Here is a 13332-nt window from a genome sequence, read left to right as displayed (position 1 = left end):
TAAAATCTGTTTTTTTATGTCTGTATATTTTAAATTAATCAACGTATTTCTTATCAGCTTCCCATTATAAAGTTTACTGGTGCCATAATGGCAAATTAACTAATTAATTGACAAGAATTATATCTTTCTTACATACACATAGGGATATTTTGCACATATATAAGCACAAGAACAAACAAGCTTATTTAAATATGTATATTAAGTAAGGTCACACAACTACCTTTCACTCTGAAAAAGTGAATACAAGAGATTTATTTCTAATCATCTTCTTTACAAACTATTTCATGCTATTTAACAGATAACATTCCAGAAATGTATATACGACCTAACTCATTTCTTAACAGCAAATGTGGTCACATGAATTCATTATAGAACTATAAAGAAAATATGCATAATAGCAATGTACTCTGGCTAAAAGGATTCATTGATAAATCTCTATCACTGAGGCAAATTTCAAGAGAGTTCCAGAAAAATATCTACTTCTGCTTTACTGACTATGCCAAAGCCTTTGACTGTGTGGATCACAATTAACTGTGGAAAATTCTTCAAGAGATGGGAATACCAGACCACCTGACCTGCCTCCTGAGAAATCTGTATGCAGGTCAAGAAGCAACAGTTAGAACTGGACATGGAACAACAGACTGGTTCCAAATTGGGAAAGGAGTTACGTCAAGGCTGTATTTTGTCACCTTGCTTATTTAACTTATATGCAGAGGACATCATGAGAAATGCTGGACTGGATGAAGCACAAGCTGGAATCAAGATTGCTGGGAGAAATATCAGTAACCTCAGATATGCAGATGACACCACACTAATGACAGAAAGTGAAGAACTAAAGAGCCTCTTGATGAAAGTGAAAGAGGAGAGTGAAAAAGTTGGCTTAAAACTCAACATTCAGAAAACTAAGATCATGGCATCTGGTCCCATCACTTCATGGGAAATAGATGGGGAAACAGTGGAAACAGTGTCAGACTTTATTTTTCTGGGCTCCAAAATCACTGCAGATGGTAACTGAAATTAAAAAACACTTGCTTCTTGGAAAAAAAGTTATGACCAACCTAGACAGCATATTAAAGAGACATTACTAGCGGAGATATTACTTTGCCAACAAAGGTCCATCTAGTCAAAGCTATGGTTTTTCCAGTAGTCATGTATGGATGTGAGATCCAACCAGTCCATCATAAAGGAGATCAGTCCTGAATATTCATTGGAAGGACTGACGCTGAAGCTGAAAGTCCAATACTTTGGCCACCTGATGCAAAGAACTAACTCATTGGAAAAGACCCTGATGCTGGGAAAGATTAAAGGAGGGAGGAGTAGGGAACGACAGAAGATGAGATGGTTGGATGGCATCACCAACTCAATGGACATGAGTCTGAGTAAGCTCTGGGAGTTGGTGATGGACAGGGAGGCCTGGCATGAATTCCATGGGGTCGCAAAGAGTCGCGCATAACTGAGCAACTGAACTGAACCTAGGTAAATTTCAAGCTCTTGTCATTAGCAGCTAATACATGCACATCAAGCTGAAATAATAGTAATACTGCAGCTGGTTAGAAATTATAATTTAGATCAACTGATTATCAATATAATTGATCAATCAACCCCATGACTGATCTTTTTGCTTTTTATCTTGTATTATTTAAGTAAGGTTATTTTGAAATATATTAGTAACAATATTAGATATAGAGATGCACTAATTAATCAACCATAGTTTTAATAAATGTACATCTTTACATTAACAAAACCAATACATTTTTAACAGATTTGCTATATTACAATATAAAAAACAAATTCTTCTTCCTCCTTTTCCATACAACATCAATGAAGCATACATTACATTGCTGCCTAGTTGGACTAAATCATTTCCAAATCCCAAGTATGTGTTTCTGTTATGAGTACATGTGAATATGCGTGCTAATGGAATATACATATCCAGTTCCATCAGCACTTCTAATAGTAGCATATGTAGGCATTTGTTTTTCATTAACTGGAAAAACCTAAATGCTTAGAGATAATGCAGAAAGTAATAAGAACAATTTTTTGTTTGTTATCTTTCCTTTATATCATACAGCACAAACATGAGTAGAAACAGACAAATTCTAACTTTAGATACTGTAGCATGTAAATGTTTCCACCAGGCAAATTGTCAAGACAAACTGGATAACATCAGTGAAAGTAGCTCTATACTTTCTTGGCTACAAAACTAGAAAGAGAAAATCTTGATACAAGAGACCTCTTTAGATAAAAACCGCAATTTTTTAGCCAAAGGCAACTCCTCTCTCTCCTCCAAAGTGCCTAATCAGCTAATTTCTAAATGGTATAAGTCAACCAAAAACTATAGACTTTTCTCTACTCTTTACTCTCATTCTTGATGAAATTATTTGAAATTCAACTTTTTAATGCACAAATGATGAACGAAAATCTAAAACATTATTCAAAGTTTAATAAAAAAACAGTCTCCATCCAGATAGTTTATACAGACACTCAGAAAGATAGCGATTACATAATTTAGAAAGCAGAGTTTTTCCAAAAGCACAGTGGAGTTAAATAAATGTTCCAAATTTCCATTTATGCCTTTACTAATATATTGGAAATAATTCCATTGATAAAATTAACATAATTTTCACTTAAGCCAAATAATACTATCCAACAGGAAATGGCAACCCACTCCAGTATCTTTGCCTGGAGAATCGCATGGACAGAGGAGCCTGGAGGGCTGTAGTCCAAGGGGTCACAAAGAGTGGGACATGACTGAAGCAACTTAGCAACCAATTAACATTTCAAAAGCACTGAGTCAGTAAATGGCAGTGACACCAAATTCCATAATCACAACTCAAATTTCACTAACTTGTAAGTGTTTACTTTATCAACCCTAAATACAACTAATACAGATATAACGTACAGAAGAAAAAATAGTTTACAACAAGTTTTTGCAATAAGAAAAAAAAGCTGCTTCTTTTTTTTTTCATGTAAAACATGAACAAGATAACCATATTAAACTAAGAAATGGTAGAAAGACATTGTATAAATAATTCCAAACTCTACACATAACTTACCAATTACAAGTTTAAATATAGTAATATTTACTCATCAAAAATGTTCTTCAGCAGAGATTTATCATCCTTTCTGAGATGTCATAAAAACTAATCCTTTGATAATCACACACTCATCTTTAAAATTCATTGGGACAGGCAATTTTTTCAAATGGAAACATTCATTAACACATTTCGAAATTTTGGGTGATTCATTCTTCTAGTCCAATATCCAATAATTAAAATAGGTCACTTAAATACCATTGTGAGATATACACTTTAATAAGTACCACACCTAGGAAAAGTAGTAAGTTTGGAAATTTAAAATGTCCAAATATTCTTTCACAAATCCTATTTGTATTTTATTATTGTCTTACCTCAATGATTTTGTCATGAATTTCCAGGCCATCTGCTCTATCAGCAGGTCCATTTTTCAAAATTTTTGAAACATAAATTCCTTCCATTGGTGTTTCTTCTTGATTATTCTATTAAAAATAAAACTGTTAGCAGTGAGAAAGATGTGAACAGAATTTTAAGTTAGATAAAAAAACAATTTAGTAAATGCAACATTGTCAAACCTCCCTAAACATGCAACTCTCTTTCTAAACTGGAGATTTGATATTGAACTATAACTTACTTAACACCAACTAGTTATTAATCTAGATGGCAGCTTTAGTGAAGGAATCCCACATCTTTGACAAGATTATCTATTTACCTCCTGTTTTTGTGTACATATACATAAAAACTATGAGGAAAGCCATGTATAAGGTGATAACAGTAGGCTTCTAAGTATTGTTTATAAAACATCTCACTTCTAAAGAGGTGTAGCAATTACAAAGACCCTAAGTTGAAGGAAATGAAAAGCATATCCAGCCTTACTATGTAATTGGTTTGAGAGGTGGTCATAGTTCTAAAAATATACCCTCACAATGGGACATGTTTGGAAATATAGCTCTGACTGTATCTATTCACAGGGGAAACCATTTACTCAAGCGTAAAATTCTAAAAGATGAACTTCAAATTTCAGTGGCTTTCTAGAATGGGTTCCATGTACAGTGAGTCTGATTATTAGTTAAACCTCAAACACATAGTCAGTATCATACATGCTAAGTCACCTTAATCGTGTCCAATTCTGTGCGACCCCATAGATGGCAGCCCACCAGGCTCCCCTGTCCCTGGGATTCTCCAGGCAAGAACACTGGATATAGCATTTTAGTAAGTCACAGAACACCAATTACATTGCAAAACTCATTTAGGGAAAATGCCCAACATCCTATAATAATAAATTACATAATTTTAAATGTCACTTCACTTAATGGCAGGTTAAGATTATTTCTCATTTATTAGCCTTCTTTAACATGAATTTTAAGAGGCTCTTGAAAATGTCCAGTTTCATCTAAATGTCAAACACCTAACAGGGGAAAAGAAAACAAAATGATGTGCTAAAAAGACTTCTACCTTTTCATAATAAAAGGGAACGGTTCTAGAAACAGAAACGTAGCAGTCATTAGTTGATAGGTTTTTAAAATGCTAAATAAAAGGGGGAAACATGTCATTGCCATCCTGGCCTGAACACAGCATATGGCTAACAACATCAATTCCCATGGAAAACATCTGCAATGCAGGGCGCAAAACTTTCATGACAGCTGATTTGGGAAATTGAAAGAATATCATTTTCTAAAAACTTCGTCACCCCTCCTAGTGAGGATGAAAATTAAGCTGATACAGTATTTGAAGGATAAGAAAGAACTTTGCAGCTGCAGTATTTATTATGAGTTTATAAACTCATGAATTTTGAAAAAGATTGGCATCAGTGTAGAAAAAATTATTCATTCAATTAAATAAAGGAATTGATTTGGGGAGTCAAAATATGTCAAATCAACTATCTTTTCTAAGCATGGTATTTTCTATGAAATTGTGAAAACAACTGTCTCTTATTTCAATTCATTTTAACTCTTCATTCATTCAAGATATATTATAAACTTACTGGTCTGTGTTAGCATCTGAAAATTGATCAATTTGAAATAATAAATAAGAGTTACGAACAAGTGATACACCTAAGATTATCAAGCAGAAATTGCCTATACATTTTTGTGAAATAGATTTATTCAAGAAAGTTGCCAACAGGGCTATACGAAGTAGATAAAATGTGAAATGTACTCTTTTTTTTTTAAGTAGCAAAGTTAACTCTTGTTTTGTCTTATTTTTCTCAAAAAACTCTCACCATGTTCTGGAATATTTACACTGCAATATTTGCAATTAAGAAATCTGATACTTGATGACAAGCACTATTTTAAAGATTAAATCACTTTTTTTTTTCCACTCAAAATCCACAAATGAAAGCTAAGTCTTCTATTATTTTAAAAACAAGAAACGAGTTATGCATTAACAAGATCGGTTACCTGATTTGGTCGACCTCCTATAATATTGAATCCCAAAGTGTCATTTTCTCTTTCCAATACAATAGTGAGTGGCTTATGTTCTCCTTCCTAGAAGAAAAGGGATAAAATAACTAACTAGTTAAAAATATAAAAGAAAAAAAGCAAATGCTACAAAATTATTTTTATTTTTTTGTTTTTTAGTATAAATTTATTTATTTTAATTGGAGGCTAATTACTTTACAATATTGTATTGGTTTTGCCATACATCAACATGAATCAAAAATTTTTTTAAGTAAAAAAAAATTAAATTTGGAAAAGAGAAAACCTTAAAGTTTTAAAGATAAGGATGGCTAAATTCTTGAGATTAATTTCTTCCTAAATTTACAATGAAAGTATGCATTTTAAGGAAAAACCATGGATGTAAGAAAAATAACTATTTCCAAAAATGGCTAAATGGCTGTGTATTTTTACACATGCAGCTTTTATCCCAATGTAGCATCTAATTCTGAGTCCACTGTAATTTAAAATAGATTTCTGATTCAACTATACAGGTATCTGTGTTTTTCCTCTCCATTGTAGATGAGTTTAGTAAATTGTTAAATAATCTAAGAATTATTTTATATAAAAATTTCACTTTGGAAAGTCTTGAGGGATGTAAAGGATATTTGTAAATTTATATGTATAATATATTATTTATAAATTTTTTTCAACAGTAATATTCAGATTGCTATTGAAATACAGGGTCTTGTAGGTTACAGTAATCCTAATTTTAAATAGTATTTTATTTGGTTTTGCAGAATTTTAAAAAGAGAGAGAGAGGATTTGTGTTAACTAAAGTAGTATGCATTGCTTTCCTGATGGCCAAATAATGGTTACACAAATAGGAATTCTATCTACAATATCTGCTTATTAATAAAGACCAATTTAAACATAAGATGAAATAGTATGAGACTATGAGCTTTATTCATGGTTATGGATATTATTAACTATCCGAGGAAATTACATGTTTGGTAATTACTCCGGAATGATGAATTTCCATAAACATCGTCATCACTACTACCATCATCACCACTTTTTCTCAGAAGCTTTTCCCAGGCAGTGTGCACAGCAGCCCCTACTGGTAGAGGCAAAACATTTCTGAGCAGCACAGAGAAGCCTTTTGGTAAGTAGACTGTAGATCTCCCTTAGTTTGCTAAGTAGATACAGATCTCACTCTGTTCTTCCTCACTTCTCAGAACCACAGCCTGACTTGTTGCATGGACTTCTCTGTCATATAATCTAGCCTTGCTCCTTTCCCCCAACCATTCCTTCCCCAAAACCTTGCACCCTTAACCAGTATTACAGACCATAATTCTGTGCTTCTCTCTGGTCTTCCCATTTTATACATTTAACTAGATACAGATACAATAGAGAAAGAAACATAATAGAATCCAATCTTTTAATAAGGGTGTACTTCTGATCAGACTAGATACAGCTCAGCTCCTCACCCTTCAATTATCCTTTTTTAGGTTCAAGGACAGAAGCTTCTAAACTTGGTGCCTGAGCTGGAGGCAGTGCAAAACAGTCCCAGATGGGCATCCTCCTGGGTGGCTCCTCCCCCAGGAGGCTGGGGAATGAAAACAGCTCCTTGAACGGAGTGTAAGTTCTGCTAAATCTCTGCTCACCATGGCAGCGACCAACAATGTCAAACACTGTGCAGAAGTCCTTCAGAAGAGAAGCAACAGCTTTATAAACAGGCCTCGTCTCACCAGCCGCTGCAAGGAGGCGTGTTTATTCGATTGGAAAGTGGGCAGTCCAGGAACACAGTTCAAGGCCAGAAGCCTCGACAAAGAAATGAAACAGCTCAGGAGCTCATCGGGCTAGTCTGAGCGCAGATGGATGTGAGCTCCTGACTTGGTTCCCCAAGTCTCACACTCACACGCGCAACATTCCACTAATAATGAAATTCGGGAACACGTAAGGACTATTTAGGGAAGGTTAGGGTGATGAAACTAACCCGGTAGGTCTAAGAAATCTCATCTCTTCATTTCTTAACTCCAAGTGATTCTGGTTTCCCGCATCCCTGAGTCCCTATGCTGAGTAGAAGGTGGCTGATACCGGTGGTTTGGTAGAAACTAAGTCATTCAGACCTAAAGGTGTGAGACTGACTGACACGCCCTGGGATGCTCGCCAGCGACAAAGGGGAGGCAGAGTCAGAGAGGTCCTCGTTTCCCGGCTTTCCTCCTCAAACTGGCTTCAGACAAAGGCCAAAGGTGAAAGAAAAAAAAAAAAAAAGGTGGAGAGGCTAGGGCAGGAGAGTGAAAGATGTGAAGCAAGGGTCTGGTGGGAAAATGAGTTTTATTAATTCCTCCTTCTCCACCGAAAAGTTGGAATTGAAGCTGTTACTTCTTCCAATCCCAGTAGAAGGAAAAGGGGAGAATCCTCGTTGACTGCAATACTAAAACACAAGACAGGTAAGAGTAGTGGATGATCAGAGCCGTGGATGTTTCCTACTGCGTGAGGAAGGATGTCACCTTGCAAAAGAATCTTGAGTGCCAGAAAACACCGTTCCCTTTTCCACCCCGATGGATCATTCCCCGGTGCCCCATCCCTCAGCCTTACCGCGTCGTGGCCGCCACCCAGGTCCCTGACGAAGTTGCGGACATGAGCCATGTACTGGGTCAACTTCTCCTGGTACCTGCGGGCGATGAGCCGCACCTCGCCCTGCAGCTCCCAGAGCTGCGCTAGAAGCGCCTTCTCGCGCCGCCTCCAGACCCGAGGCCCGGGCCCCCTCCAGCTCCTGCCGCGGACGCCCGGCGACCCCCCGCGTGAGCCCCCGCCCCCGCCGCGGCGGATCCCGGGCGCTGAGCGGCAGCCTCCCCGCACGGATCGGTCCCCACTGCCCGGGCCGTCCGGCCGGGAAACGCTGCCCGGGTGGCGGCGGCGGGCAGGGCCGAAGTCGCAGCGTTCGACGTGCGCCGCCAGCTCGCTCAGCTGCACCGAGCGGCCGCAGCCGCGGGGGCGGTAGTCGCACTGGATGCGCAGCTTCTGGACGAGGCTGCGCAGAGGCAGCACCCGGTACAGCTCGCCCGGCGCCAGGGGCCGGCACTGCAGCGGGCACCGGCGCCGCCGCGCCGCCCAGGGCAGAAGACAGCGGGCGCAGAAGACGTGCCCGCACGGCGTGCACAGGGGCTCCTCCAGCACCTGGCCGCACAATCTGCACTGGAAATCTGGGTCCACCGATTCGGCGAAGCGCTCCAGGGCAAAGCCCATGGTGGGGATGGGGGAGAAGGGGGCACGAATGCGGGGTCCACCTTCTCCGAGCCCCCTGTCTCCCCCGAGCTACCACAGGGACAGTGCTCTTAGCTGTGATGGTTCGTCGGAGGGGAGAGGAACGGGTGAGGGGGAGTGATCTCAGAGTTTGTTTGGCTTGAAGTTTTCTGGCTCCGACTAGGTCCCCTGATTCTGCCGTATTGACACGAATAGACGCCACCTCCAGGGGATCCCCCTCTCCCCAGTTCCCCCAGCTCCTTCTCCTCTTCCCTCTCCCCGCTCCGCCAATCTACATAGTCCTTCGCTGTTCGCTGCTCTGCAGTTTATATCATTTCAAATGTTGTCAGAGGAGAGCTGAGGTCGGATTACAGCGATCCGCTGGAAAGCTGTGAACCCCTTTGTCCGAATAGTGAACTTCCAGCAGTCCTTGGATAGAGCTGGCACGGCACAGTGCAGGCGTTGAGAAAGAAGTCAACTCCACCAGAATGGAAGGTCCCTCCGGAAGAGCAGGACCGTTGTCGGGTTTTCCGCTGTCTTCATCGCCAGGCATTCTAGTCGTTCTTCAATAAATGTGTTTGAGGTCTATGAGCTTCTGTTCTTTCAAATCCACAACAAATCATCCTCTAAGTGACTGCGGCCGAAGGATACCACTCTGAATATCTACAGAGCCAGGCTTCTTAAATCACAATCCAGAAATCAGGTGAGTGTTAAGAGAGGCGGGATGTTGACTGACAACAAAGGCCGGGAAAAGGCCAGGTGCTCCCACCTTAGGTCATCTCCCGCTTAGCAAGAACTTGAATCGCCATTCAAGATCCTCTGCAGCAGGAGGACGCTAGGATTCTGTTACCAGGCAGTCTGACTCCAAGTTCAAGCACCATACCATCCGTCTTGTCTTCTACTTCCACAAGCATTTTACTACTGGGAACAGGAATGTGATCATTTGGGCACCTGAAAAGGAGAATTAAAGGAAAGGATTATGAAAGAAAGCAGTGAAATAACAGAAATGAAATTTTATGACCAATTCCCCCTACTTACCTTGAAAATGCAGTTTAGATCCAAACTGCCCCCTTTCTCCAGTTTGACTCGTCAAAGGGTGTAGCAAGCAGGCCTTACAGGACACATGGGGTAAGGGAACCCTTTGGCTTTCCTGCACCAGCTTCCTTCACCATCTTCTGAACCTTAGGAATGCAAAGCAATTCTGTCACCAGGATAACACCACTTACTGCCATTTATCCTGAAGTTACTGCCACATAACTTAGGATGAACTTCCTAAAGTAGTCCCTGATTGACTCCTCACTTTTCCCAGAAAATTACGTACTTGATATACTGCCAAAATGTATCAGTTGAAACACATGAAAGGCTCCAGACTTCCTCCTTTAAATCCTTGACACCAACTAAAGAATTAGCAAAGGCTAATTGTAGAGGCTAATGAGAATTTTCTGAGCCGTTTGAAAGAGGAGACTTCATTAGAGTAGTTCAGTAGCAAGTGAGAATCCTGGGGTGGGTTGCCAAATATCTGATATGTTTTTAAACTTGTTTCAAAACAAGATAATTTTATATGTACAGTAATAGTATATGATATACAGTATATGATAAAGTAACATTTGGCACAGTGCTCTACATTCCTCTCCCCCTTGGCCAAGTAAATAAACAATAAATTCACTGAATAAATAAGAAATCATTTAACAGCATGAACATATTCTTGGGAATTGGGTGAATCGGGAAAAGCAGAATGTTATAAAATGTATTTAAATAATTCTGAGCAAGAGGCATCTATTCCATCTTTTTAAGCTATTGAAAAAGCTGTGACTTATAGCTGTGACTTTATAGATAGGGCTTGGCAATTATTGTTTTACAATAGAAACAATGGCAATAGGAACTTTTTAAAAAAGTGGATGTGAACAGATGCAATCTAGAAATATACTAGAAAATGAGACTTGCAGTTACTTGAAAAGAAAGAAATAAAAACAATGGTTACATAATGCACTTGGTCCATCCATGCAATTCTTACAACAAAAGTTAGAAATGTGAACAGGTTATGGTATGAGTTTTTCCAGGTTATATAATGTTTTGATTGCTAAAGGGAAGATTGATGTCAAAGACCGTGTCCACAGAGGATAACAAGTTCAAAAATGAGAACATGTAAAGTGAAGCCAAGTAACAAAGTAGGCCAAAAGTGAACTTGAGAAAATCTTTTAATTTTGAGAACATGCAAGCTTGAGTATTTCCAAAAGAGTTAAGCACCAGGAGAAAAACAGTACAAGTTAAACCCTAAAGTAATGGACACACTTAACATGAACCCCATGGATTCTTCCCATCTGAAAATGTTGCAACATAATAAAGGTGTGACATCAGTTGAGCCCAATAGTCTGATTTCACTTCATAGACTGCAAAAAATTATTCCATATATAAGAAAAATAAGAAAAGCTTGGGCGAGCTAGAAACATGAAGCTGAATTAGATTGAGGTAATTAGCTCAGGTAAGCAAAGGAAGCATTTGGAATAACTTTAAAATAGAGTATGCACAATATTTCAGCAAAACTGATCCAGTAATATTTAAATGTCTTTTGGCAAATGAGACAAATTCGTGCCTTGCATCATTAGTATGTGCATATCCTTATGTTTTCAGTATCATAATTTTCTTTTAAGTTGGCTGGTTAGTGAAGTCTGCAGGCTGAATAGCAATATTGTAGGAAGAACTGAAAAATGAGCCATTGTCTTCCTTCTTATCTAGGTATCCTGTTGGCTGTAGCCAAGACCATGCCTGTCTTTTTCCTCCTAAGCTTTCTTTCAGACTGAACTTGAGAATATGAATGGCCAACTGAGAGACAAGGGGAAGACAATACATACACCTGGTTTGTCACTAAGCCAGGGGCTCTGGCTTGATTCAAAATGTCTTTAAATAGTTGATATTTGATTGGGTATTTTCAGCTTAAGAAATAGTTTTTCCTTCAATTCACTGTCAGGAATCATATTCTTGAAAGCAGATTAAAAAATTAACTTGCTATATTCTTTGGGTCAATTTCTAGACCAGTAATGAAAAGTAAAGTATGCCCATAGATGTTTTGAGTGAAAAGAGGCAGGGTTCCAACCCAGTTCTGAGTTATCCTTACTTTCAGGGATGAATAGGGAATCAGAGAGTTACTTATTGTTCAAGTCAAATGTTAAAAGACCTAATACTGAAATACTATATTCCAAGACTCACAAATGATGAATGAAGATGTGAAAAATAAGGAAGAGATATTTCCCACTCCATGCGAAGATAATACTTTAAACCAACTCATTTGTGATTTTTGTCATGTTGTCTCATGAATTTGATTAAGAATTGTGAAATCAGGAAACCTGAAGAAATTTTTTCAAAGAAAAAATTAAATAAGTCATTTATTTCATGTGTTTATATAGAATAATTTATTTTAACACAGGAGTAATTTTTTACATCTTCTATAAAGAACTGGAAATCTCATTATTTATATTTTCTTTTCTCTGACTCTCTAGTCATTTATCATTAATTAATTTCATGGTCTATAATCAAATAAATTTTCCCAAATTTATGGATAGAGGAGCCGGTGGACTATAGTCCATGGGGGCGCAAGAGTTGGACATGACTTAGTGACTGAACAACAAAATAAAACTATATAATATTATTCTGATAGATAAGACAAAAATACCCAGCTGCTCTATATTTATCAGTATTAACGAAACTAAAATTCATTTTTGTTCTTGATAGTTTTGCAGCATAATCTAGGATCAAGATTGTATCTAGTAGCATAAATAAATATGTTCATAAAGCATAAGATAAAATAAAGGTCAATGTAGGGAAAGAGCAAATTAGCCAAGATGGCAGTGGTCAGGCTCTCATTCCTGCCCCATGTTTCCTAAGTGCATGGTTATGTAACAGCTGTGATCGCACTGCACATGCACACCACAATGTACCTGCTTGGCCAGGGGCCACTTTGTTCTATAAGCATATATAAGCTCCACCTGAAAAAGCCCTTGTGGCTACATTATTGCTGTGTCCTCTGGGTCAACCACAAAAGGAGAGAATACAGAGTGTCTGCTGCTATGGTTGGCATACCCGCCATTAGAGAATAAACATGTCTGCAGTTCCTATGACTGCTTGAGTTTTCTTCCAGCTTCCCCTCTCCTGTCTTGCCTAGCCTGGGTTCAGCAAACAGTGGGCACAGCGAGGAACAGCAAGACTGTCAACTTGAGACTAGTTAAAAATTCCAAACTTGATAAAGCGAGAGATGCTTTAAAGTTGAATTTTTGAAAGTCCATTTAAAACAAGGTAAGTATTTTTAGAAGATATGTGGGTTACATACTATGCCAGATGAGAGACACTCTGTGATATATTTTACTCATTGGTAAATAGAGAATTGGTTACACTCAGAGAACAGAGAGCTGTATAAGTCTTTACAATCCCTGTGTTTAGGAATTATTTGCTATTATTTTGCTTTTGGGCTACCTTTGGCAAAATAAAGAGCTATAAGCAACATCATGACAGTATAGAATGCCACTTTTAAGAGGAATAAAGTGATATGAACAAAGCTATTATGCATTCCAAATATGATAAAAGATTTACAGTAATTGTGCAGTCTCTGTGGGAATAACTTGTTAGACAAAGTGAAATGGAGAATTTGAAGAAAAGCAATCAATCTAGACAGCATA

The 13332-nt window shown here is 38.3% G+C and overlaps 1 protein-coding gene across 1 annotated transcript in view; it reads right to left on the bottom strand.

Annotated features, from left to right (window-relative positions):
• PDZRN4 (PDZ domain containing ring finger 4) overlaps nucleotides 1-8783 on the bottom strand; it is a 430067-nt gene extending 421284 nt beyond the window's left edge. Inside the window, exons 1-3 of the mRNA XM_055580837.1 lie at nucleotides 8015-8783; nucleotides 5435-5521; nucleotides 3410-3517 (exon numbers count right to left, since the gene is read on the bottom strand). Of these exons, the coding sequence (XP_055436812.1) occupies nucleotides 3410-3517; nucleotides 5435-5521; nucleotides 8015-8665 (846 nt within the window). The 5' untranslated portion in view covers nucleotides 8666-8783. The remainder of the gene's footprint in view (nucleotides 1-3409; nucleotides 3518-5434; nucleotides 5522-8014) is intronic.
• Between the last annotated feature and the right edge of the window lie 4549 nt (nucleotides 8784-13332).

Source organism: Bubalus kerabau, chromosome 1 (assembly GCF_029407905.1).
Source record: "Bubalus kerabau isolate K-KA32 ecotype Philippines breed swamp buffalo chromosome 1, PCC_UOA_SB_1v2, whole genome shotgun sequence".
NCBI lineage: Eukaryota > Metazoa > Chordata > Mammalia > Artiodactyla > Bovidae > Bubalus > Bubalus kerabau.
This window is presented reverse-complemented; position numbering and strand designations above follow the sequence as displayed.